Genomic DNA, 26445 nt, shown 5'->3' with positions numbered 1-26445 from the left:
CCAGGCAAGAGAATCAAACACGAGATACATGGTGGAAGGAAGAGGAGGGGAGGGCGGAGAAAAAAAAAAGAGCATCAAAGAACGGCGAACAGAGGAGAGGGGATAGAGAAGCAGAGAGCTGCCACATGGATACGCAAGAACATACTGCCCACACATACATGCACTTCCCCACCCCGTCACCTCACAGCGAGTCGAGGTTCGGAGGAGTAGAATACGGAGTACACAGAAAGAGCAAAAAAGTGTAATCACAACCAGGGAAATAGTAGCGAGTAATGAACGTTCCGCTACGCTACATACGGATATACCCACATTGACATGCAGAGAAGGTGCAGCCACTCACCACGGGGACAAAGAGAATTTATCCAAAAAGGGACGAGAAGATAAAAGAAAAACAGAGCAGAGGACCCCCTTTTTTTTTCATGGCCGCATAGTTCTTGGGGTGAGATGCTACGCATGTGCGCATAGTGGCGTCTGAGGTTTGAGAGAGAGCACAGAGGGAGATGAAAGAGGAAGGATCAAAAGAAGGGTAGACATGGGGACACATCTTTTCTTTCTCCACCCCAACACAGACAGACAGACACACGGGCGTGCTGCTCGCTCTTCGGTGATGCTAAAACCAGCGAGCAAGCGGGTATGGACTGGCAATACGTGAATCTCGTCTTCGTGTTGCTTTTTTAGCTTTCTATGCAGCGTCTTGAGGCGGGTGGGAGGGGTGGGGGGTGGGGGGAAGTAGCGGAGAAGAGACGCGAGGATGCCATTTTAGTGTCATCTACATCGTTGCCGCACGCTGCAGAGAGCACCCCCGGACCTTTCATCCTGCCCTCTTTACCAGATTAACCCCACTCGCCCCCTTTCCAAGAATTTACATACTCCCCCTCCCCATCATGCGCCTCGCCCTTTTTGCTGCATTCGTGTCCTCCCCCCTGTCTCTTTTTTTTTTGTCGGAGTGGAGGGCAAATGGTCAAGGGAAAGAAAGAAAGGGCAGCAAAAAGAGGTGGTCTGTGGGCGTGCGTGTTGGCCAAGTCGTGAAGAGGAAACGACACGCACATGAGAACCGAAACAAGGAAACACACTGAGAGAAACAAAGAGGGGGAAGGAAAGGGGGGAGGCGCGCGAGGCAAAGGGAGAACAGGACATACATCTCCACCCCCCAAAAGACGAAAACAGCACGACAACGACGAAACTGAAGGCGATCAACGACAGCGGGCAATACATGGAGGCAAGTTACGAGGGCAGTAGACTAGTCCAGCCTCTCGGCTAGCGCGCGGGCGGAGATAAACAGTGCTAAAACACCCCAGTTTTCAAGGATTGAGGACGTCCCTCTTCTTCCATCTGGAAAAAAAAGACCGTGATGAGGTGAAGAGCAACGATAACATCAAAAACGTGAAGATGGACGATCTTCCGTGGAGGGGGAGCGAGGGGGAAGCAACGAGAAAAAAAGAAGAGTTTATGACGATCGGAGAGACACATGGGCACGTCTCTGGAGGTTTCCTGTGGTTAAGGTGATAACATAGGAGCTCACGCACATGCGCACAGAAAGACCACAGAATCAGGAGAAAACCATAAAAGAGTCGTTTGTGCGTGTGTGCGCCCATTCGTAAGGGTTTGGTGCCTGCCGTTAGGAGTGTGTTCCACGCTCGTGTGCAACTTGCATGAGTCGTCTACATCACGCTTATGCTCCCCCTTTTCCTTTCCCTTTCGTTGAGAGAAAGAGTAAGCTGTACTCGGTGGTGGTGGCTACACCGCCCCCCCCCCCCCGCTCCCCCCCATTTTCACCTTCAAGCTGTGACAGCTTGTGCACAAATGTGCTCGACAGAGAGAGGGAGGGAAAGAGAAGGGGAGCGAGGAAAACGAAAGAAAAGAGAAATGGTCTCTTGTTGCGTCATGCATGTGAAACAGTGTTCTTCTCTACAGATGCACACGTGTGACCACGAGAAACCAGAAACGAGGTTCGGGGGGGGGGGTACAGGAGAGGAAGGGGGAGAACGCCACCAACAGCAGGGGAAACAAACACACCGATGTGTATACACGGTGTTGCGCAGTACACAGGAGAACACCGCACCAAATCAGCATAAGCACAACAAAAAGCGCACGCGCAATGACAGGGACCTGCAGGGCAGAGGAGATAAAAGAAGGAGCGGGGAAAAAAAAGAACGGTGCCCCTGGCCTGATGAGTGATGTCTGGATGTGTGCCGGGGAGCATCACGGAGAACGAGGTCGTCGTGATGGATCGCCACATTCAACAATTGTGCAGCGGTTCTTGTGTGTACGTGTATGCATGCACCTCTCTCTCCCTCTCTGGTGTATTCCTTTAACGAGGTCTGCGAAGAAAAATGAAACGAAGCTACGAACACCCCAATCCATGTTTTTGTTTTGTCGCCCACTTGTTTGCTTTCACAACTTGGAGGGGGCAGGCTCTGCCTCGTCTACAGTGCGTACGAGGTTCATGTTGTAGCCGAGGCCTTTGAGGGCATTCTTCACTGCCCGCTGCATCATCGGCGGACCACAGATGGCCACCAGGAGGTCATTGGACGGCGCCTGCACAGCAGAGCGCAGCAGAGCGGCGTCAACGAAGCCGACGCCATCGGTCCACTGGGCTGGGGGGTTGTTGAGGACAAAGTGGCACTTGAACTTCTCCGAGCCGTATTCCTTCTCGTAACTCTCGAGCAGTGTGCGGTAGGTCAGCTCCGACACGTCCTCGGCGGCGTAGATGAACTGAATGCTTCCTATCGAGTCCACGAAGGGCTTCTTCACTGCCGCCCGCACAATCTGCAGCATCGGCGCGACACCTGTGCCACCACCAATGAGGGCTAGCTTACGGATTTTGAGGCCTCGGAAGAAGAAGTGCCGGGCATCGAAGCGGCGGTCAATGATGAGACCACCGCACGCCTTCATTTCCACTGCATGCCCCGGCTGCAGAGCAGAGATCCATTCTGCCAGGCGACCCTTGTCCGCACGGGCGAGAATTCCAATAACACCGACGTCATCGGGTAGCGTAATGGGGCTGTAGTAGCCGATCAGCTGCTGGCCATCCCAGTCACCACGAATGCCGATGAACTGACCAAGTGCAAGACCAGTCTTCTGCAGCGCACCGGGTAGGTTGAAGCGCAGAACGCGCGAGCCAACACCGTACATACCACCCTCACGTACTTCACGTAGCACCACGGTTGACCATTCCCACATGGAGAGTGCCGTGTTCTTTTTTTGCAGAATCGTCGCCGCGCGGTCGCCGGCGATCTTGCCGAACACGACGCACTCCAGTAGCGAATTGCCGCCGAGACGGTTGCCCCCGTGCACGCCGCCAGTCACCTCGCCTGCGCCGAAGAGGCTCAGGACGGGACGACGAACGGGGGTCACGCCGCTAGCGTCTATCGTCTGCATCTCTGCCGACGGAGAAATGAGACAGCCACCCATCGTGTAGTGTATCGACGGCGTGACATAGGCGACGTAGAAAGGCCCCTGGGGACCCAAAACACACGGGAAGACATTTTTGCCAGTGAGCGGGCAGGCGTGCAGCTTCTTGGAGGAGAGTTCCTCGTACTGCTTCAGAGTTGACATGAGCGTCTCTCCTGAGCAGCCAATCAGCTTTGCGAGGTCAGCGACATTTTCCACCTTCTCGAAGAGACCAAGGCGCTTCCAGTAGAAGCCGAGAAAGTTCTTGCCGAAGAGCTTCGCTGCAGCTTCATTTAGCACACAGTACGCGAACTTGCTGCCACCGGACTCAGGGTAGACGTTGTTTTGCGCGATGATTGCCTGCGACACGACGGAGCGCAGATCCAACTCGTTCACGAAGCGCTCACCGTTCTTGTTCAGTAGCACCCCACCGGAGCCACGCAATGCTTCGGGGCCAAGGTACTTGGTGCGGTTTGAGGGGTCCTTCGGGTCCAGCAAACCGGTCGGATGCAGCTGGACCTTGTCCATGTCGACCAGCGCTACACCCAGCTGGCTTGCCATCTTAACCCCATCGCCGGTAGCCCACACACCGTTGGTGGTGGGGAACGACGCTAGTTGAGGCGCGTAACGCTGGAGCAGCGAGCTGGTCGTGTGGTCGTTCGAGAAGCCCCCGGTGGCGAGAATGACAGCATCGGCGTTCAACACCATGGGCTGCCCGTCGGTTTGAATGAGGCGGACGCCTGTCACCTTCCTCATAAGGACACCATCCGGGCGAGCATGACTGGTGCTCTCCAACGCGGTCACTGTAATACCTGTCATCACAGTGACCTGCCTGCTGAGGCTGTTAACGATGTGGTTTTCCAGCGTCTTCATGATTGTGAAGCCGACCGGGACAGGGGTACCATCCGATTTATCTGGCGCACGGTGGCAACGCTTTCGGCTCGCACCACCGAGCTGCGAGAGCACTGTCAGGGGCACGCCCAGATCGCACAGCCATTTCACCGCGTCAGAGCTCTTCCCAGAGAGTGTCTTGACGAGGCAGGGATCGCAGTTGCCACCCTTGCCGGAGCGGTGGGTATCGCGCTCAAAGAACTTACCACCGTCCATGACGCCCTGTTTTGCCTGTGCACGGGTGCCCCAGGCGTTGATGCCGGACGTTGCCTTGGCGCTGTTGCCACCAAGCTTTGGTTCCTTTTCCAGAAGAATCACTTGGGCGCCACAATTAGCGGCCTCAATCGCAGCTGAGCAACCAGCCAGGCCACCGCCAATGATGATCACACGCGCCGGCAGCGAGCCCTTGATGCGCTTTGCACGCATCTCCGCATCCTCCGTTGCGATTTCGAACATTTTGGCCACGCGCTCGCCTTCACGGGTGTAAGTGGTATAATCCGTGACGGTGTCGCGCACGTAGCGCCAGTTGTCCAGCATGCGACGGACGGCTGGGGGATTGCTTTTGAGGAGCGCGGCAGTGGCCAAGGCATCGGCGTACATGCAGCTGTAGCACTTCACGGATACCTGAGCTATGTTCGCTTCGGTGGGCTCTAGCAGGCTCTTGGACGCAGCATTGAAGATCGACGAGTAAACCTTGGAGCCAGGGCCCTCAACGAGGTTCTCGTAGTCACCGCTGGTGGCGATAGCCTCATCGTGGATGCGCACTACTCGAATGAAGGACTGCTTGTCCTCTGGCACCACTGTGCGAATGTCTGCCAACGCGGGCGGGCGCACGATACCAACAGCCCACAGCTGATTCGACGAGTTTTTTCCACTCGCACGGACATCTCCACCCCACTCAAAGAATACGTTCTCGTAGCCGAGGCTGTTTAGGCGCTCGACGACGTAGTCAACGCCATATCCCTTGTTCACACTACCAAGGTCTAGCATGGCGTCTGTGTGCTTTCGGGAGATCATGCCGCGTTTCATATCAATGGAGAAGCTGCTGTTCAGCGTGCACTTGCTGAGGAGGCTGTTGACGCGCTCCACCGGCACCGTCTTTCCCTCGCGGGCAGCCTCTCTCAGCTCCCGAACGAGTTGGCCGACGGAGGGGTCGAAAGCGCCGCGCGACGAGTTGTAGACGCGCAGGGAGCAGCCCATCACACGCTTCAGCGCCGCAGACATCTGATGTTCCTCACCGACTGGCATTCGGTTGATACGAGAGACCTCGCTGTTCTCGTTGTGAGAGTTTAAGAGGGTGTCGACCAGCTGCAAGGCGGCCTGGAGGACTTCCTCCGCATCTGTCGTAGCTTTTTGGATCGCGTTGGGGTCCGCCAGGACGACCTTGAGGGTGTACGGAACCGTGTGCGCGAGGCCCTTCTTGAGCACTTGAGCCTTTCCGAGTGGTGAGGCGCTGCTTTCATGCAGCATCGCACGGGCGGCCGCATCGCGCTCCTTCGCCGCGCGCTCAGCGTCGACCACCACCACAGAGGCAGAGGACTTTCCATCTGCCATGGTTGAACTCTTTTGGTTTGATCTTTTGATGGTTTGTAGTTAAGGAGAGAACCGTTGTCAACGGGGAAGGGAGGAGAGGATGGTGGGCACTGGAAAACGCCAGGCGGTGGGTACAAGTCCCGGACTCGTATGCACGGGGGGACTTTGTAATAATACGAAGTCAATCAGGATTTTCTAAATATGAGGGAAGAAAAGTGTACGTGTGGATTTGTTGCTTCACTTGCTCATGACGTTGCTGATGGGGGGAAAGAGAGGCGGCAGTAAATGGAGTATTGGAGGGGAGGGGGTGGAGTGAAGTGGTGATAGGTGAAAGAGATCCAGCCAATGACAAAGAGTTTCCTTCCTTGACATCCGTCTTCAGCGTGTACAGATGCAGTTGAGAGCCGGAAAAAGATGTTAAATATCCACACAGGGTTACTCACGGTGGATTCCTGGTGTAGTCACCCGTAGGAATACGTGGGCTTTGTGCTCGCCCCTGGCGCGTGCAGCGCAGGTCAGCACCTACACGAAAGTCCCTTCCCCCCTTCTCCAAAGAAAAGCTATGGTTGTACCTCCACCAATTATTTCTTCGTTTTCTCTCTAGTTTTTGGACGCATCGGTGATGGATTAGCCATCCTGGTCATCAGGGAAACGACAGTAGGGGAAGGAGAATGCGAGCGCGAATGACGAGGCGTGTGCGTGTGTGTGTGTGTGGGGGGGGGGGGCTAATCACACCCGTCTACACGTGCAACACCACTTCTTCCCTGATGAGCGTCCCAATCCTCACGGAGGAAACGCAACGATGCAGGTTTTCCCTCTGGAACGGGGGTGACACGGGTTCAGCACCATTTTACAGACACACACCATGCGATACGGCTGCCGCGTATTTTGTGGTTCTTACCCATTCCGCTTCTACAACCGACCTCGCCTACGCCAATAGAAAAAAAAATGGGACGTCCGCGTATTCCTTGGGAATCCTCCTAGTTCCGTCAGGGCGGTGGCGGGGGCGCTGTTGTGGCGTCTGGCGAGACGCCCAACTCGTGACCATACGCCAAGGCGTCCAGAACTGTTGCTTGGGCTTCGCCCATGCTCAAAGAGAGCGCTGGTCGACTGAGCTCCTTCTTCGGATCCAGACCGGTTGTCTGCTCGAGAAATCGCGTCAGTTGCTGTTCTCTGAGGCGACGCGTTCGTGTGGCCCTGCTCTCCGGAGCGTCCCCGCTACTGGTTAGGGAAACACAATTGTCATCGCCAACAACACCGGGAAGTAACGGCGGTGCTAGGCCTTCTGTCAGCTTTGCCACCAATTTGTATGCCTCAAGTCGCAGACCTTCGCCTACCAACAACGTACCAGGGCTGCGCGTAGTGTCTCGCAGATACTGGCGCGCCTCCTGGATCGGGAGCGCGTTGAATTCGGGGGCGATCTCTCGCTGCAGCTCAAGCCCGGCGCGAAATGTGGCGATCCGGCGTAGCTCATTCCCGCTCTCCTTGTCGTGCTCCATCCACCGCCGTAGCAGAAGGTTGTACTGTTTGCCCCATTCGTAGTAACCGTCCCTGAAATGCATCACCTTCAAATAGCCCATCCAGCTCAGAATCTGCGCTGCCATCAGTGAGCGCGGGCCATACTGGCAGTAACAAATGATGATGTCATCTGGTCGCGGTTTGGCAAAGCCGTAGTCCTGCAGAAACTCCTCCGGTGTTGCGTGAAAGGCCTCGAAGAGCTCGTGGGCTGGCAGCACCTTTGCGCCCTCTATAATGCCCCACGAAGTCACCTCATTCACAGTGCGGCAGTCGAGCAGAACGAAGCCGTCGTCGTACTCGGGACGTGTTGTGTGTAGCAAGTCTCTCTCTTCCTCGCTGAGCTGCTTCAGAACCGCCGCTGAAGCCACCACTGGTGCCTCGATGCTCGTGGCCACCAGCCCACTTTCGCCACCTGCCTCATCGCCGCCCTTCAGCACGTTGAACCAGCCAAGACTGAGCCCACCTACAAGGGGTAGCTTCACCGCCTCGCTTACCGTCGGCGTCGTTTTTTTTGTGGTTTCTTCCACACGCTGCTTCAAGGCCTCCTTCCTGGCGAGGAACTCGTCGCGGCGGAGGTTACGGCTCCGGATGAGGCTAGCGATGAACTCACAGTCCACCTGCGGAATAGAGCGGTCGAGATCTTCTAGGGTCGGCTCGGGCCACTCAGGTGAAGCATCGCCACCATTCCGATCGTCACTGCCATCAATACTCGCGGAGTTGCCTGTTAGGCCTGGAGGAGTTGTTGAAGCCACAACTTCGTTTGAAGCAGGCGTCGATGATGTCATCGTCGCCGAACCGGTCGCAAGTCCACTGCTGAGATGATCTTTTTGACAAAGTGAAGAGGAGGAGTCAGGGAAGGCGCAAATATTTTCCTCAAAGTGGGGAGGCTCCTCCGCAGCCACAGGGTCCATTGGGGTGAGCTTCGTGTCGGTGGGGCTGCCACTGTTATTTTTGATCGCCGCATTCGGTGTTTCATCCTTGATGCTCGTCGACAGGCATCGTTTACTGCAGAGAAAGTGGCTGTGGTGTGGGGCAGCAGTGCCCCACTTCAGCCGCCGTCCAACGTGGCTCGTATGATCACCTCCCACATGACACCACCTTTGAACGTTGCTGTGCACGGAAGGCACCAGGGCCCCAACTCGGGAGAGGCCAGTGGCTGGTTGGTTTACCTTATCGTCAAAGCGCAGGCCGACCGGCCGCAGCGAGAGACCGTGGCGGCGCTTCCTTACATAGCGGATGGAGAGAGTGAATGGGCCAGCCGTGGTGGCGCTGCAGCGTAGCATGCTCAACTTTCTCGCTTCCTGTCAGTTCGGGCTGATGTACATAAACTCAAAGATGCAGTGTGCAGAGGTGCGCAGATTGACGGTGGCTGAAGAATCGCTGCATTTGAGGCAACAACATACCCCTCACCTGCTCTTCTTCGCTGACTACCCTGAGAACCAAGGTATGGCACGCACGGACACCTGGATCCGGCAGCAGGGGGGAGCGTGGCGGGTGGTATGATGCGGTATGGTGGGTGGGGGAATGGTTTGGTGTTCTTGCTGCAATGCTACTTTGCTTGAACTTAAACGCAGCGTCCCTAACATGCTAAAAAAAAAAAGAGTGCTACCTCCTTTTACTGATGCGTGTATATGCAGTTGGGTGCATGTGCATCTGGGTACACTCAGCGTCACATACATATATGTGTATATATATACGTATAAACGTAGAGATGAGGGGTGCTCGGAGTTTGAGGCATACTGACGACAGGTGGGATCTGTGCTTCACAGTGGGGGGGGGGTGCTCCGTGCTTGGTCGAACCAAGAAAAAAGATCGAGTGCAAAGGACAAAGCTCCCACAGCAGTTAAGTCTCACGCACCAACTCACAGACAGACCTGTAAACCACCCAAAGTGAACATTACAAAGAGGATTGGTTTTCTCAAAGCCATCACCCCCTCCCCCACCGACCGCCATTCATCATGAAGGGGGGGGGGAGGGGGTGATGGCTTTGAGTTGTCTACCACCCTCACCTTTTTTCGAAACACACTCAAAACCCGGCATCGACCAAGGAAGAGGTATCGATGCGTTCAGAATGCGATGTCACACAGTAGTTCAGATTTCAATTGAAAGTGCTTACAAAAAAAAATGGCGCTCCACAGCAATTTTTTTCCGGAGTAGAGTCCACAAAAGCCCAAATACACTCTCCCCTTTCCGAGCGCACTCTCTGAAAACTTTCAAAGTACTAGCGGCGAAGATGGTGGGGGTTGGGGGGGGGGGGGGGGGGAAGAGCTAATTCTCGTTTTCACGCATCCGGCGCAGGTACTCTTCGTGGTATGTACGGCCGTCATTCTTCCCACTGAAGTTCCCCATCTGATCAAAGGGGATGCGGTGCGCCAGCATCTCCTGGATCTCCTTCGCCGGCGGGTACTGTCCGGGGCAGATCCACGACCCAGGCGGGTGGCACACGCGGTTTGCCGGGTTGGCAACCCACTTCCTGCTCTCCTCGCTTACGTTCATAACCTTGAAGATGCGCACCAACCCGTACTTCGACGAGTACACTTCCCGGAAGAGGGACGGGTCGACCGCCACGTCCTTTTGCCGTCCAGCCTCGTGCAGGTTGAACAGCAGCGACGCCCGCATCGTTGGCGTCGGGCGGTCGAACTGGTTTCTATAAAAGCCAAAATGCTGGCACAGCGGGTCGTTGGGGCAGATGTCATGGTAGACGCTGTTGCCGATGCGCGCCATGTGCGGTGATTTGCCAAGGTCTCCGCCCTGCCCGGTCCAGATCAGGACGTAGTCGGCCATGTGGCGCACCAGTGAGTGCGCCTCCGCCACGGGCGACGTCAGCATCTTGCCGATGGTGGCAATGTGCTCGTGGTTCCAGGTGTTGCCATCGGCCAGCGTGGTGCGGTTGCCGATGCCGGTGATCTGGTAGCCGTAGTCCCACCAAGACAAAATGCGCGCCTTCTTGGGCGTGTTGTCTCGCAGCCAGAGGTAGCTGTGCAGGTAGTCATCTATTGAGATTGTCCTCGGCATGCCTGTGGCGCGGTCTGGCACGGTAGCTTTGAACACAATCATTGGATTCGATGCGTGCTCCGCAAAAGACCATGAGTGAGACACAAAATCAGAGCGAAAGCAGGTTATCGCGACTGCGATCGCAAAAGCCCACACTCCAATGCAAACCACCATTCGATGAGTCCACGTCTCGCAGAAACCGTCCACGACATCGGAAAGTGTACGCACAGCCAGTGTTTGCTTAGCGTCAACCCCGTCCTTGCCCCTGCGAGTGGCCTTTGCACCGCGTCGTGTCTCTGCCTTTTCCTTTTTGGCTTTTGTGGCGTTACTGTCCCAGAAAGTAAGTTGCGTCGCCGCGTCCATCACAGTCCCCACGAAAACGCCAGTGCACAAACACGCGGCGGGGCCGGAGAACAGCAGCAGACGAGCCATGCGTGCGCTGAAGTAATACACAGCAGCAGAGTTGAGCAGCCAGAAAGCTTTTGACGGCGTGTAGTGCAGCAACATTGAGGCTGCTAGAACAACTGTGCCTAAACCCCACATCACGTTGCAAATGTGAAGATATGCCCACATTGCGTCAGGACCGGCGGGTTGATGTTCAGCGACCGAGTCCACCAGTGGATTGCCGGTGCGCGTGTGCTCCACGAAGAGCGCACGTACGCGCATGGAGAGGGCTGCAAAGTACCCCGTGGGCGCCAGAACCGCAATCGCAAGCGCAGCCACGCCAGCCATTACGGTGAAAACGCGCATGCAGATCTTCAAATTCGCGAGAGAACGAACCTCCACATGGGCTCGTGCCCGTCGCCCCTCGCAGACCTTCAGCCCCCCAAGGAAGACAAGCACCACCAGTGCACCCAGCTGCTCCAGCGACTTGAAGGGCGACATCCCCACCGGCGGCACGCGTGTGGCGATGGCGGTGCCGACAACGTAGAAGAGCGCGTATGCGCGCAGAAGCGATGGGTTGTACGTGTTACGCAGCCAGTCCAGGATCGATGAGACACCGGCGTGCAGGGCGACCATGTTGAGCACAAAGATATAGCCGCCCCACGCCGCTGCCATGTAGCCATAGGCGATGCCGGCGAGGATGCCGATGGGCCACGAGGCCCGCGTACGCAGCGAGCGCACCCAGAGGTAGAAGGTGAGCAGCATGGCTGCGATGGAGATGCACTCGTTATCGAATTCGCCCGCCATGGACCGCATCAGGTGGGCTGGAATGATGGCAAAACAGAACGCTGCAGTGGCTGTTGCCGGCAGCGAGCCATTAATCTCATAGGTACAAAGAGCCAGAATAGCCGTGGCTATGGCACCAAACCACGCCGGTATCAGAACGCACACGTTGTTGAGAGACATCGGCATGCCGACGGCAGCCAATGCGCGGTGGATGGCAACAGCGGTGATCTGCAGACCCGGGTACGTGGTGGTGCCAACAGGGCGGCCCAGCGGGTACCAGCTCATGTAGTCAAACCAGCTGAAGAAGGCGGACCAGCCGTGCGTGGACATGTACTCGGCAGCGCGGTAGTTGAACCACGGGTCAAACTCGTGGATCAGGTATCCGTACATCTGAACGGAGAGCATGCGTATCGTGAAAGCACGTAGGCAGCTCATGGTGAGGATGAAGAGTGAGAACAGCGTGATGACAGATCGCAGTGGCCAGACCGGACATGAAAAGATTCCAATGAACTCCTCCTTCGTTTTACCCTTGGGCAACAGAGGCTGATTTTTCACCAGTGTCGCCGTTTTGGACTGAGGCGCGTGCACTTGTCCATTGGTTTCTACTGCGGGGGGTAGAGTCTTCTCAGGGACGCAATCGTCGGATGGAGTTATTTTTTTACGCATTGTGACGCGCGTGTGTATATATGTGTGTGTATATATGTGTGTGTGGGGAGCTCTGCTGGTAGTGAGTTTGAGGCTTGATTCAGTAAATAGTCGAAAAAAGGTTATAGAGAAGGGTGCACTCACCGGGAGGAAAAAAAAAAACGGGGAAAATTTGGCAGGGAGTGAGGGGAATGGGTGCGCGTGTTCGTATATATAGACACTACGAATCGATCAACTAGAATTCGATTTGTTATAATGCGGCCCCAACCAGAGGTGCAGACGGGAGGCTGAGACACGGACCCAGACACCCACCTACACTTGGATAAAGAGACTGGGAGAAAAGCCCACACCCACTTAGACACGCAACAGGGCAGATGTATGGGAGCTTTGCGGATTCAGGTATAGGAAGAGGGCTAGAAACGAAGAAAGCAAACCTTTTAACGTGTTGGGAGGCGGTGTGTGTGTGTGTGTGTGTGGGCTGGCCCTGGGCCAGGGACAAGCATACAAGAGCGGCCGGGAGCGTGTTGCCCGTGATTGCACCCGTGTGACACTTTGGTGTGTGATTGCGCATCTCACACTTTTTGCACGGTGGTGCTCTTTTCTTGTTCACCCTCTCTTCCTTTTCATGAGCTCTTGCGCTTGCTGGTTGTTGTGTTCGACGTCCTAAAGCCCACGAAAGTTTTCATTCAGACCCCAGTCGACTGGTCCAGCTGCACTTTTTGTGCCTCTTTCGCGTTGACGCTTGCCCTCACCCCCCCCCCCCGGGCAAGAGTCAGATGTGTGGGCCTGTAGAGGGGGGGGGGCGGGGGTGAGGGCGACTTTTCTTTTTTCTAAAAAGAGAGCGGATTTCTGCACATGTGCGGTTGTAGAACACCCACGGTGTGCAAACCAAAGTACTATGGAGGTGGAGGGGATCGAGGCCTGAAACCAAAAAAGAAATCAAAAATTATTCACACACCCACCCACACACCCAGTCCGGGTACCATTCGCGACTGACACACATCCGGTATGGGGAGTCAGTAAACACCTCCCAGGTTGATATGGGCTGAGAGTAGTGCACGTCCTTCCTATTTTCACTTTTTATCCCCGCAGTCCCCAAACAGCGCTCTGTCAGTTCACGGTACGCTGTGTACAACTACAACACCCTACCAATCATAGACGCGGTTACACCCACCCACCCACATACCGACAAACGATCCTCTAGCCACAGCGCCAACAATAATCGCAGGTGGCGAGTATGTGTGTCATCCAGGTGTCACGCTTCTTTCATTTTGTGTACGATAGGTTGGCAGGTTTTTTTTTCAGTGCACGTTAAGTACTCCCCGTCTTTTTCGTTTTGTGCTCTCGGCTTCAATGCTTTTTTTTTTGACGCCACGGCGACAGGCAGACAGAGAGGGGGTTGAGAGGAGATTGATGACGCTGAGGTGCCTCACCTTTCCCTACAAACGCACGCACGCACGCGCCTTACTTCCCTTCCCCACCCATATGCAGCGTTCCTGATATGTTCTCAACGTCACCCCCCCTCCCCCTTTCGCTCAGTTTCCTTTCACCAAACTGATCTGCCTCATCCCACCGTCTCGAGGCCACATGCACACACCTATTGATTCCATCGGAGAGTCCGCTTTAGTCTGAGTTCAGCGCCCGTTCCTGCTCCAGTACTTTCATGGCGTCTAGGATATCGCTGAAGCTGGTGTGTCGGTGCGCCAGCATCTCCTGGATCTCCTTTGCCGGCGGGTACTGCCCGGGGCAGATCCACGACCCAGGCGGGTGGCACACGCGGTTTGCCGGGTTGGCAACCCACTTCCTGCTCTCCTCGCTTACGTTCATAACCTTGAAGATCCTCAGAAGGCCTTGTGCGGAGGTGTACACATGCTGAAAGAGATTTTCATCGAGCGTCACTTCTTTCCCCACTCCTGCGGAGTGCAGATGATATATAAGAGACTTGGCCATTAGCGGGGATGGCTCGTACTCGTTCTTTGCTTCCTCATAGTTGTCGAGGTCGCTAAAGGCGATGTGGCGGCTACGCTTTGCTGAAGCGACGCTTTTTTTTTTCTGGAACACGAATCGGCTACAAAGTGGGTCGTTGGGGCAGATGTCGCGATACACACTGTTGCCGATTCGAGCTATCATCGGTGAGAGGTAAAGGTCGGAGAAGTATTTGTCTCCGGTGAAAATCAGGACGTAGTCGGCCATGTGGCGCACCAGTGAGTGCGCCTCCGCCACGGGCGAGGTCAGCATCTTGCCGATGGTGGCAATGTGCTCGTGGTTCCAGGTGTTGCCATCGGCCAGCGTGGTGCGGTTGCCGATGCCGGTGATCTGGTAGCCGTAGTCCCACCAAGCCAACACGCGCGCGTCCTCTGGCGTGTTGTCTCGCAGGTACACATATCCGAGATAGTAGTCATCAGTTATATTTTTCGAGAAGCCCAACTCCTCACTGCTGGGAAACATTACGCCTGGCGCCTCCATTTCGCGCGATATCGACACCACGTTCTCTACAAATCCCGAAACGCGAAAGAGAAAGAGCACAAGCATGATGGGCAGCATGCGCAGCATGAGTTTCTTGGTCTGCGCGGTTGTGTACTCTTCCAGGTTACGCTTCCTCTCTGCCTCCGCTTCCTCGGCGATCTGCTGCCGCGGTTCGCGTGGCTCATTGTTGTTCACCAGGGGTGGCATCTCCGCCCAAAACAACGCACTGAGGAAATAGTCGAATGTCCAGTTGAACAAGATGGCAGTGAAGATGCACGCCACGGGAGCCATCATCACAACGATTCGGACGGACTGTAGGGCAAAGTAGATACCCACTACGCCGTACATCAGCGTAAAGCACTTCGTATACGTGAAGCTTTCGATCACATCGAAAAGGAAGATGCTCATGCCGACCATCCAGCCGAAGAAGGGAAAGAGAAGCAGCTGCCAAACCATGAAGAGGCTGGAGGCGTCCTGGGATATTAGGATGTCAATGAGTGTGTTACCGGTATGCGATGCCCCAGTGATCATCGCATGCGCCTGCAAAGAAAGCGGCTTGAAAAACCCAGCAGGTGCGATGGTGGCCACGGCGACCATACCCAGAAAGCAAGCTGCGTAGATGCGAATAAGGAGCGTGAGACCCTTTTTTGAAAAGCGCTCCACTCCGAAGCGGCTGCGCTGTGCCTCGAACACAGAGAGCCCCCCAAGGAAGATAAACACCACCAGTGCACCCAGCTGCTCCAGCGACTTGAAGGGCGACATCCCCACCGGCGGCACGCGTGTGGCGATGGCGGTGCCGACAACGTAGAAGAGCGCGTATGCGCGCAGAAGCGATGGGTTGTACGTGTTACGCAGCCAGTCCAGGATCGATGAGACACCGGCGTGCAGGGCGACCATGTTGAGCACAAAGATATAGCCGCCCCACGCCGCTGCCATGTAGCCATAGGCGATGCCGGCGAGGATGCCGATGGGCCACGAGGCCCGCGTACGCAGCGAGCGCACCCAGAGGTAGAAGGTGAGCAGCATGGCTGCGATGGAGATGCACTCGTTATCGAATTCGCCCGCCATGGACCGCATCAGGTGGGCTGGCACTACGCTGAACAGCACAGACGAGATACTAGCCACTGCAACACTGCCGCTTACCTCATCTGCCAGAAGCGCCACCATGACTGAAGCCATCAGTGAAAACCACGCTGGCATCAGAACGCACACGTTGTTGAGAGACATCGGCATGCCGACGGCAGCCAATGCGCGGTGGATGGCAACAGCAGTGATCTGCAGACCCGGGTACGTGGTGGTGCCAACAGGGCGGCCCAGCGGGTACCAGCTCATGTAGTCAAACCAGCTGAAGAAGGCGGACCAGCCGTGCGTGGACATGTACTCGGCAGCGCGGTAGTTGAACCACGGGTCACTGTTGTGGAGCACGTATCCGTATACGTTGATGGAGCGGACGCGCATGTTGTACGCAATAGCAAAAACAACGGCCATTACGATCGCAAAGCAGGAGGTGTAGAAGGTGCTACGGACTTGGAGGGATACCTTGTAGAAACCAAAAAGCAGAGCTTCACTTCCAGGGGCCCCCAAGTTGGGCGCCGCCATCACAGGCGCCTTCTTGTTCTTCTGACTGATGCTCATTCTCTGGCCATTAGGATTAACAGTTGATTTTCCGTTGTTGAATTTTGTTGTTTGGTTGCACTGCATCGATTTTCTTCCACATGACCGGCCCTTTTTTTTCTCGATCCACTCTTTTCGTCTGCCTTTGTAGAAAAAAAAATGTTTTTGACAGCTTATAGCCTTTTCTTGAAATTGGGCAGCGAGGGTGAGGAGGAGCAAGGGGTCTTCTCTTACGTGCAGAGAGAGACAGTGCGTGTGTGTGTGTGAGTGGGTCGGGGGGTGGGGTGGGGTGGCAGGGCAGATGAACGGCGGTCCCAATAGCAGAGGTGCGCCAAAGACAGGAAGCGTCCATGCAAAACAACAAGCGCGAAAAAAATAACCCAATACATAGCGTGAGGGAGTCGGTAAGGTGGAGAGAAAAAAAAAGGAGTGGAGGAGGAGAACTGAGTTCGGCCAAGCAGACATCAGACCGTCCTTGAGGTCGGCGCGGATCTTGCATAGTTCATCCAGTGCGGTTCATCGACTGCTCGGGCATTTGTGCTCAATCGAGGGGGTCATGCCTGTTGGAGTGCCGGTGGTGCAACAAAGGAAGAGGGAGTGGGGAGGGGTCGTCTCCATAGTGGTGCAGCAGTGCGGTAGCTTCTCATTGCGGAACACACGCGTACGCACCTTGTCGAAGATTTGTGCGGGGGGGGGGAGGGGAGGCGAGGTGCAGAGTAACACTTTACCCTCTCCGACACCACACAAACACGGTGTTCAAAAAGTAGAGAAGATACGTTGACACTCGCTGCAATCTCTAGCGGGGAGCCCCCTCCCCCCATACTTTCGCGAATTCGCTCTTCCTTTCATGATCGATTCGCTTCCATCAACTAAAATTGGCGTGAGGATTACAGCGACAGGCAGCCGCCTGCCGCGCGTTGTTGCGCTCACAGCCCAATGAGCGTTGGCCTGAAAAATTGAGATCGGCAATCATTTAGACAAAACGACAGCGGCCACGATCGCCACCCCCCACTTTTTCCCCTTTTCCTTCCGATCAGCGAAAAAAGGGGGCTGAGACGACCCAAAACAGCTGAAAAAAAGACCCACGATCCTCTTCGCCTCTAATGTGTGTGTGACCCCCTTCAATAGTTCGAATTCCGTTTCTTGAAGTTCCTTATCTGATCAAAGGGGATGCGGTGCGCCAGCATCTCCTGGATCTCCTTCGCCGGCGGGTACTGTCCGGGGCAGATCCACGACCCAGGCGGGTGGCACACGCGGTTTGCCGGGTTGGCAACCCACTTCCTGCTCTCCTCGCTTACGTTCATAACCTTGAAGATGCGCACCAACCCGTACTTCGACGAGTACACTTCCCGGAAGAGGGACGGGTCGACCGCCACGTCCTTTTGCCGTCCAGCCTCGTGCAGGTTGAACAGCAGCGACGCCCGCATCGTTGGCGTCGGGCGGTCGAACTGGTTTCTATAAAAGCCAAAATGCTGGCACAGCGGGTCGTTGGGGCAGATGTCATGGTAGACGCTGTTGCCGATGCGCGCCATGTGCGGTGATTTGCCAAGGTCTCCGCCCTGCCCGGTCCAGATCAGGACGTAGTCGGCCATGTGGCGCACCAGTGAGTGCGCCTCCGCCACGGGCGACGTCAGCATCTTGCCGATGGTGGCAATGTGCTCGTGGTTCCAGGTGTTGCCATCGGCCAGCGTGGTGCGGTTGCCGATGCCGGTGATCTGGTAGCCGTAGTCCCACCAAGACAAAATGCGCGCCTTCTTGGGCGTGTTGTCTCGCAGCCACTCGTATGCCTCCAGATAGTCTTTCACCATAACCCTCTCACCCCCCACATGTGCTTCGAGGATCAGCCGTGGGTTCGCGAAAGACTGCGCCCGCGAGGCGCAGAAAGAGTAGTAAAGGGTTACTGACGGTAAGAGCAGGGAAATTGTAAGGGAGATGATGAGGGTGGCGGTCACTTTACCAGTGCGCCAGCGGTTCATGAAGGCGCACTTGCGGAACTCGATGGGAATCAGTGACGTGTAAGATCGCTCTCTACTGCCGCTTTTGCCGTCCCCGGAGGGAGACCGGCCTGCCCGACGCAGGGGCTTCTTCTGCTGGGCGTTTGGGGTGTTTTTCTTGTCGTGACAGGGCATATCACCAGCCGCAGCCATATCGGCGGTACGCATATCATCGTCCCAGAAGAGTTGCTGGAAGCACCACTCCATTACCGTACCACCCACCACGCCCGCACTGACGCACGCCGCAGGGCCAGCCAGCAACAGCAAGCGCACCATACGTGTGCTGAAATAGTAGGCCATACATCCGTTGAGAAACACGAAGAGAACCGCGTACATGTTGTGACTGGGCAGAATCAAAAGAACGGGGAAGCTGATGATCCACAAAAAGTATACAACATGCAAAAAATGCAGATAGGCAGTTGCGTTGGCTGCACGGTGCTCAGCGACCGAGTCCACCAGTGGATTGCCGGTGCGCGTGTGCTCCACGAAGAGCGCACGTACGCGCATGGAGAGGGCTGCAAAGTACCCCGTGGGCGCCAGAACCGCAATCGCAAGCGCAGCCACGCCAGCCATTACGGTGAAAACGCGCATGCAGATCTTCAAATTCGCGAGAGAACGAACCTCCACATGGGCCCGTGCCCGTCGCCCCTCGCAGACCTTCAGCCCCCCAAGGAAGATAAACACCACCAGTGCACCCAGCTGCTCCAGCGACTTGAAGGGCGACATCCCCACCGGCGGCACGCGTGTGGCGATGGCGGTGCCGACAACGTAGAAGAGCGCGTATGCGCGCAGAAGCGATGGGTTGTACGTGTTACGCAGCCAGTCCAGGATCGATGAGACACCGGCGTGCAGGGCGACCATGTTGAGCACAAAGATATAGCCGCCCCACGCCGCCGCCATGTAGCCATAGGCGATGCCGGCGAGGATGCCAATGGGCCACGAGGCCCGCGTACGCAGCGAGCGCACCCAGAGGTAGAAGGTGAGCAGCATGGCTGCGATGGAGATGCACTCGTTATCGAATTCGCCCGCCATGGACCGCATCAGGTGGGCTGGAATGATGGAGAAGGTCAGTGCGGCCCACGAAGCCACCGAGATTGAGTCACTGACCTCAAACGCAATGAGTGCGAGAATAGCCGTGGCTATGGCACCAAACCACGCCGGTATCAGAACGCACACGTTGTTGAGAGACATCGGCATGCCGACGGCAGCCAATGCGCGGTGGATGGCAACAGCGGTGATCTGCAGACCCGGGTACGTGGTGGTGCCAACAGGGCGGCCCAGCGGGTACCAGCTCATGTAGTCAAACCAGCTGAAGAAGGCGGACCAGCCGTGCGTGGACATGTACTCGGCAGCGCGGTAGTTGAACCACGGGTCAAACTCGTGGATCAGGTATCCGTACATCTGAACGGAGAGCATGCGTATGCGGTACGCCATGTGAATAGCGTAGAGGATAAGTAGGGCCATGAGCCCTTTATACGCGTAGGAGAGCAGCGAGTACGGCGCGGCGCGAATATTAAAAAGATACGTCTCGTCCGCCGGCTCCATGGAGGACTTGTGAGCAGAGGTGTGCCTGGCGGCTGAAGCGGGCTTCCTTGTTGCTCCGTTGGGGCCGGTGTTTGGGTAAAGGCAGCCTCTCCCGCTTTCTTCGAGCTGTCGGTGGTTCGACATGATTGTTAGTGATGTTTTTGCTGTTGAGGGATAAAGGGACAAAGGGTTAGGGGTTCAAGGGCGCCGCCGAAGGAGGCACTGCAAAATAAACCATTAACCAGCACGTTTGCAGTCACTCACAGAGCAGTTGTCCCGCGTTTCGTAGTTTGCCAAGGAAGAAGTTTTTTTTTTCTTTATATCCATCAACCACTACACTTTAAGTGGATCTAATTTCAAAGGAGAAAGCGCATACAAACCAAAGAAAATCCTACACTTTTGACAGCTGCAAGCACCAGCGGTTTGCAATCACCCAAGGAAAAGCGTGGCGGTGTTCAAAGTATGATGACCCGTTTGCAAAGATATGTCTAGGAGCAGTTTACAGTGTATCTGCGTAAAGTAAGGGAAATCCAGTGGGCTAATGTGTTACTCTATAAACTTGCTTTCTGGACGGGTGTGGCGGCGGAAGAGGAGAAGTGGCAAAAGAAGAGAGGGGTTAGGTTGTAGTGTAAGTAAAGACCAAAGAGACTTGACAAAAAATCGACTTGCTTGTCGGTGGGTGGTGGTGAAGTGATGTCCTTCATGGATTACCCCTCTGATACACACACACACACATACCCACACATACACAGGCATATATGGATGCCGCATGTATACAGAGGTACTGTTGACAAGAGATATGAAGTGTGTTTTGTGTGCCTGCATTGACTGGAGACGGCGACATGCAAAAAAAAAAACGCGGTGTTTCTTTTTTTTTCCTTTTCTCCCACCTTCTCATTTCAAATGACCAAAACAAAGAAGGAAAAAAATGGGCGACGACTTTCACCGTGGTGAACGGTTTTCACAGACACATTTGAAAATAAAAAAAAGAGAGCAAAATCGACAAGGCGTAGATAAAAAAGAAAAAAGGAAAGGTGGTGGGGTTGGGGAGTGCATGAACCCACACAAAAGGGTATGGGTGTCACATAAAGGTGTTAGGGCAACATGAGCAATGGGGTGTATGAGTTCGTTGGAGAGCCATCGACTTCCCGGCCCATTTCTTCTCCCCCCCTCTTCCCTCTCCCACATACACACGTCTATCACATTTGTGCTCAAAAGGAAGGAAGGGGGGATGCGGACCTACACACACACACATCAGGCTACTGGAAGGGCGAGGCGGCACACATTCATAGACGCACATCACCAACGAACTCACTTTTGCCCACCTTTGAAACGCTGTGAATGCGAAAAAGAAAAGAGGAGGGTCAGTGCTTGAAAAGAAAAGAGTAACAGGAAAGGAAGACAAATACCCACGTGTGCGTATACGTCACACCCCCTCCCTCCCGAAGAGGAAGAGGAGGCGAGGTGCATTGCGTGTCAAAGAGAGGGGGGAGGGAGTCCCATTACCCTGCGCCATGGCATTGACCGAGCGACTTGGCTGATTTCCGAGTTAGAGAGTAAAACTTGGGAGTCAAGTGTCCCGGACTCGTGTGTGTTGTAGAGATGACGAGGACGATTGCCACTGAGCCCTTCCCTTCCCCAGGAAGTACCAAGACCTTCTTCACAAAAATCCCAACTCTCTCATTTCTGTATGTGTGAGCAGTGCTGATTTTTTTTTGTGGTGGTAGAGGGGAAGAGGAGGAGGTGAGGGGTTGGGGGGGGGGGCGCAGTGAGGCACGTCCATCATCATCTGCACGATACACTTTGTGGTGAGTTTTACCAGGGACACCGTCATACACAATAATAAAAACGAATGTTTCGAGGTTTGATCCGGTGGTATTTTGTTTTTCCTTTCTCCCTCTCTTTTTTTTTTCTTTCCTCCCTTCCCCTCCTCTAGCCGCACCCATCTTGACAGAGGTGGGCGGTGTGAACACAAACACACTCAGCTGTGAGCAGGTGCGAGGGGGGGGGGGGCGAAGGTGGGCGACAATCGGAGGGCCAAAAGGAGAGCATTGGGAGAAAAGCCAAAACAACACCATCGGAGTGCCAATCACACCTGTGATTCGGATATACCTCAAAAAAGCAAACGTCCAAGCTCATAACCGGAACCAAGTGGCAGTTCAATACTAAATGACATGCAGGCGCACACACACACACACGAGAGGAGGGGGAGGAGGAGGTAAGAGCTCTCAGAAGGAAGGGACACAGCCGCTTTGCAAGATATCTCGGCCCGCACTGCACCCCAATCGCCACCAAAGCGCATCCCGCTTGGCGCTGTTTGGGTGACTTCAACTCCTCGGTGTGATATTGTCGTAGTCACCCATTGGGATTACATCGCCTCCTCCTCTCCCCTTCTTCTTCATTAGGTGACTTTGTCGTTTCTCAAGATCGTTTGTCTGTATTTCAGCAATATGGCCAATAAAGAAACCGCAAAGATGTGTGGTTGTGTCTTCTTTTCCATTTGTCTTTTTTTTCCTCGAGCGAAGTAGATTGAAGATAAAAGCAGCGTCAAGCAGCAGTCCTCACGACACATGGACAGACCTGCAACGCCACACCTGCGGATAGTGTCGAATGCCTTGTGCATTCGTATAGGATGAGCAACAGCTATGGCAGAAAAGAGGAGGCGAAAGGTTGCGAGGCGGGCGAGAGAGGGCGGGAGAAGGCGAGAAACAAACAACAAAAAACGGCCACCCAGACGGCAAAGGGGGTCTTTATGAGTCATCTCCACCCGTCAACCCTTCACTCTCACCTGTTAGCGCACCCAACGTGTAATATTTGTTTCGATTCGACGGCGTACACACACACACATACACCTGTGCGTAGAAGCGCCGCCGCCGATATTGATGGTGCAGCCTCGCTCCTTAGCTGTCTCTGTTCGGTTTGTCGTTTCGAATATGCTCTACGATGATGCTGTACTGTCACCGCCGTACCTGTCGAGCAGCGTTCTCTGCAGGATAACACGACGTATTTCAGCCGTGGACGGCACAGCTCCAGCCTGCAGCTTCGAGAAGATGAGTTCACCATCCAAAGTCACCTCGAAGGCACCGGTCTGAGCGAGGGCTCCACCGATCATATTTAGCAGGAAGCCGGTACCGACCAGCGGCCCCCGCTGCTGTGCGACAAAGTTCAGAACAGCAGGTGGCAGAAAGGCAAGATGCTGGCCTGCTAGAGCGAGCCCGAGAGAGGCTAGAAAGGCCGTTGAGCACACCGTTGCCACAAGCGCACGGGCAGGGGGAGTCGGGTAAGTGCCACCGACAATGGCCACGTCTTCCGCGTTGGGCAGCGTGCGTTGCAGCTGCTGCTTCATATCTTCAAAATACTTCGCGTATCCTCATCCAGTGCAGTACAGCACTTTTAATTCATGTGCAGCCACGGAGCGTTGTCCACTCGACACCTTCATCGTGCCTGCATATTTATCACTGGCTTCAGCGGCGGCTGAAGCGCTGGCACGTCCACCTTGTTTACTGTGATCCCGTCTACCCCTCACCATTGTCGATTTGCCTTTTCCACCGGTCAGTTGTACAGTCTTTTCTTTCGTATTTTGCTTCTTTATATCATTAATGATGTTGTTCTCACCCGCGCGTAGGTGACGCCGCAAAGGGCGTGTCAATTCTTCACTACCAGAATTTCCCGATGCTGCTGCTGCACCATCGGGATTCTTCGAGAAGGCAGCCTTGCGCTTCATCGCCGACGCCACGCGCTCGTTGAACAAGGCGTCCGCATCCTCGAGTTCTTCGATCTTGCGCACCTCCGCGACCAGCTCCTCTTTGCTGCGAAAGGCGCTTACCTGTACTCGTCCTTGTGTCTTTTCGTGTAGCATCTGCTGCAGGTCCACCTCATCCAGCATGTCGAGGTAGGCGTAGTGGTGGTCCTGCTTTTCCTCCACTGAGGGCACCGCTTCACTCGCCGAACTCCCTATCGCCGCCGTGAAGACGATAAAGAGTACCAACAATGCCACTCTGAGGGGCGCGGTGGCGCGAAGCCGGCCGCGCTTTCCCTGAAAAGAGACGAACAAGTGTGTGAGCTGCATTTTGTTTTTCTTTCTCTGAGCGACGTGCTTGCTGCTCAAACGTGAAAGAGAGAGAGAGAGGAGCACAAAAAAAAACCAAAAGGCGCAGTTGTAGCAAATAACCACGAGCGCGCACGACGAACGGGTTTGACTTGGTATTGTCGTCGATATACAAAGCACGCGCACACAACAGCGTGCGTCTTACTCTCCTACACCGGGGCGCACAGATATGGAAGAGAATTTTACACACAAAAAGAGAGATTGACAGAGAGAGGTCAAGGAAAAAGTGATGGTGAGAGTGTGTGTGTGGGGGGGGGGGGGGGGGGGAGGGGAGGGAGTCGACACCGGAGGAAGAGGGGGGAGAGACAAGACGCTTTCAGAAACGGTGCGGTGACGCACAGAGACGCGGCGAACTTGTGTACGGCCGCTGCTGCTCTTTCCTACCCTTCTTTGTTACCTTCTTTCGCTCCCCCCCTCTGTACCTGTCCACTATCGCTGTCACCTTCACAGCTGTTGGCGTTCCTTTTCGTACAGCTTCATAGGCGGGTTGACGAGAGACGAGGATGGGGAGGCGATGGTACACACACACAGACACACACACACACATATTCATATGGTTAGTATCATCGTGCGTGTATGTGCGCGCGCGTTTGTGTGCGATGTGTCCAGACAAGACCGTTTGTGCACATGGGGTGTGGTATAGGTGGGAAGGAAAAAAAAAGCAGTGATATAATGAGGCACGGAGGCGCGCACGTAAAAGCGGGGGGGAGGGGGGAGGAGGAGGGGAGGGGAGATACGGTGGTGTTGGGGACAGAGAAAACAGAGGCATAGTGAAGAGGACATAGGCTACCACTGTTCCTCGTTCACGGTGGAGGAGTGCTCCGCGAACAGGAAGAAGGCATGGCCACAGGCTCTCAGAGAGAGAGAGAGAGAGGGCAACAGAGGCCCCAAAAGAGTGACTGCATCGGATAACGAGCAGTGCTTCGTCTGACACACACATTGGGCCTCTCTCTACTTATCGCATAGCCCTGTGAAGGTTTTGCACTCTCGATCTTTTGGCCCCCCCCTCCCCCCGCCGCCAATGTCTCCCTTTGCAGAACTTCAAAGATGTTTGCGGGTCTAGTGTATAACGTGGTGTGCCTGGTCGGTAAGTGGGTGCATCTCTCTTTAATAATAATCTCATTTGTTCAGTGTGGCTGAGGGCTTAAGCCTTAGTCGCCTTGGTGGCTGCGTAGTAGTCCTTCAATAACGTTCGCTCAAGGAGCAGGCTGCTCAGCAGCTCTGCCGTCGGCAACTCTCCGTTAGCGTCCGTGCTGGAGTAGAGGAGTTCGGTATCCAAAAAAACCTCAAATGCATTGTTCTGCAGCGCGACACTGCTGAGTACGTTGAGCAGAAGGGCGGCGCTGGTCATGAGGCTGCGACGGCTGCGCAGGAAAGTGCGCACTGACACTGGGATAAAATGCAGCTGATCCGCCAGAAGGGCGAAACCCACGAGGATGAAGAACGCCCACTGTAGAACTCTGCTGATCAGCACTCGTCCGGGGCTCATGGAGTACGCCTGCCCCACCATGTCGAAATCAGCGAAGTTCGGTAGACTGAACGCTGGCGACTCTTTCAGTTCTTTGCGAAGCTCCTCAAATTTGGACTTGTAGCCGCTGGCTTCGTTGTAGACAACGACGAGCTTGTGCGGCGGCTCGTCACCGTCGGTGTCAGAAGTGACTGCTGGTTCAGCGCCATCTTGGCGAACGCTGCCGCCTCTACGCCCGCGATACGCCACCTTCTGCTTCGCTCGCTTCTCTGCATACCAGCCTGCGGCGGCGGCCACCTGTGCACGAAATGCCCGCTGAGCCGCTTCTTTCTGCTCCATCCCGTAGATGGCCCCGATGAGAGCCTCGCGGTCCTTGTAGGCATTGAGATTCACCCATCCCTTTTTTTTCTCTGACAACAACGCTTTTAGCTCTTCAACGCTCAGCACATCAAGGTGAGCGGTCGGTGACTTGGTGAAGGCACCTGCGGCGGTCGCCGCCGCCGCCGCCTTCTCTGCTTCCGCCTCGTCATTGAAATTGAACATCTCATTCTCCAGGAACGACTCGTCAGCATCTGGCGCACGAAACTCCACCGGTTCAACCGTGTCGTCATCGTCTCCAACAGGGTGATTGTCAACATTGGGTTCTTCGCTTGGCTTTGCAATTGCCACAATAGCAAGCGGTACGCCATGCCACCGCCGATGGCCGGTCATGCTCATGAAGTTGCCATGGTCTCCGCCATTGTTTTGACCGCCAAGCAGGAGGATGGCAAGAACGAGGCTTGTCAGAAGCACTGCTACAGTGCGCACGTACCTGGTGCCACGATGGCGTGAGAATGGGGCGAGAGAGGAAAGCACCATTTTCCTCAAATATATAAATAATAATAATAATAATAATATATATATATATATGTATATATGTATATATTTCAAGTAATATTATTAATGTTTTTTGCTTGTTGTAATCTTTTTACTGACGCTGGGGGTCTTCCTTGCACAGATCGCCCCTGGAGGGGCGGGGAAGGGGAGGAGGGAAGAAAAGCGCTGCGGCGTGGATGCACAAATGCGCAAAAAAGCGAGCGAGCAAGACCGCTTCGAAAAAATCGTAGTTCTCCTGTGGGGAAAAAAAA

The 26445-nt window shown here is 55.1% G+C and overlaps 6 protein-coding genes across 6 annotated transcripts; all 6 read right to left on the bottom strand.

Moving 5' to 3' along the window:
- Window positions 1-2394: 2394 nt before the first annotated feature.
- Window positions 2395-5838, bottom strand: JKF63_01109 (uncharacterized protein; the record flags this gene model as incomplete). The annotated part of the gene is made up of 1 exon (XM_067897158.1): window positions 2395-5838. The coding sequence occupies one exon, from the start codon at window positions 5836-5838 to the stop codon at window positions 2395-2397; it is 3444 nt and encodes a 1147-aa protein (XP_067753315.1).
- Window positions 5839-6806: 968 nt separating this feature from the next.
- JKF63_01108 (uncharacterized protein) lies at window positions 6807-8618 on the bottom strand (the record flags this gene model as incomplete). The annotated part of the gene is made up of 1 exon (XM_067897157.1): window positions 6807-8618. One exon carries the CDS (start codon window positions 8616-8618, stop codon window positions 6807-6809), a length of 1812 nt encoding a protein of 603 aa, XP_067753314.1.
- Window positions 8619-9603: 985 nt separating this feature from the next.
- On the bottom strand, window positions 9604-12165 carry JKF63_01107 (uncharacterized protein; the record flags this gene model as incomplete). The annotated part of the gene is made up of 1 exon (XM_067897156.1): window positions 9604-12165. One exon carries the CDS (start codon window positions 12163-12165, stop codon window positions 9604-9606), a length of 2562 nt encoding a protein of 853 aa, XP_067753313.1.
- Window positions 12166-22680: 10515 nt separating this feature from the next.
- JKF63_01106 (uncharacterized protein) lies at window positions 22681-23088 on the bottom strand (the record flags this gene model as incomplete). Its single annotated transcript, XM_067897155.1, has 1 exon — window positions 22681-23088. One exon carries the CDS (start codon window positions 23086-23088, stop codon window positions 22681-22683), a length of 408 nt encoding a protein of 135 aa, XP_067753312.1.
- Window positions 23089-23112: 24 nt separating this feature from the next.
- Window positions 23113-23811, bottom strand: JKF63_01105 (uncharacterized protein; the record flags this gene model as incomplete). The annotated part of the gene is made up of 1 exon (XM_067897154.1): window positions 23113-23811. One exon carries the CDS (start codon window positions 23809-23811, stop codon window positions 23113-23115), a length of 699 nt encoding a protein of 232 aa, XP_067753311.1.
- Window positions 23812-24994: 1183 nt separating this feature from the next.
- JKF63_01104 (uncharacterized protein) lies at window positions 24995-26176 on the bottom strand (the record flags this gene model as incomplete). The annotated part of the gene is made up of 1 exon (XM_067897153.1): window positions 24995-26176. The coding sequence occupies one exon, from the start codon at window positions 26174-26176 to the stop codon at window positions 24995-24997; it is 1182 nt and encodes a 393-aa protein (XP_067753310.1).
- Between the last annotated feature and the right edge of the window lie 269 nt (window positions 26177-26445).

Source organism: Porcisia hertigi, chromosome 35, assembly GCF_017918235.1.
Source record: "Porcisia hertigi strain C119 chromosome 35, whole genome shotgun sequence".
Lineage (NCBI taxonomy): Eukaryota > Euglenozoa > Kinetoplastea > Trypanosomatida > Trypanosomatidae > Porcisia > Porcisia hertigi.
The sequence above is the reverse complement of the archived record's forward strand: the minus strand, read 5'-3'. Positions and strand labels throughout refer to the sequence as shown.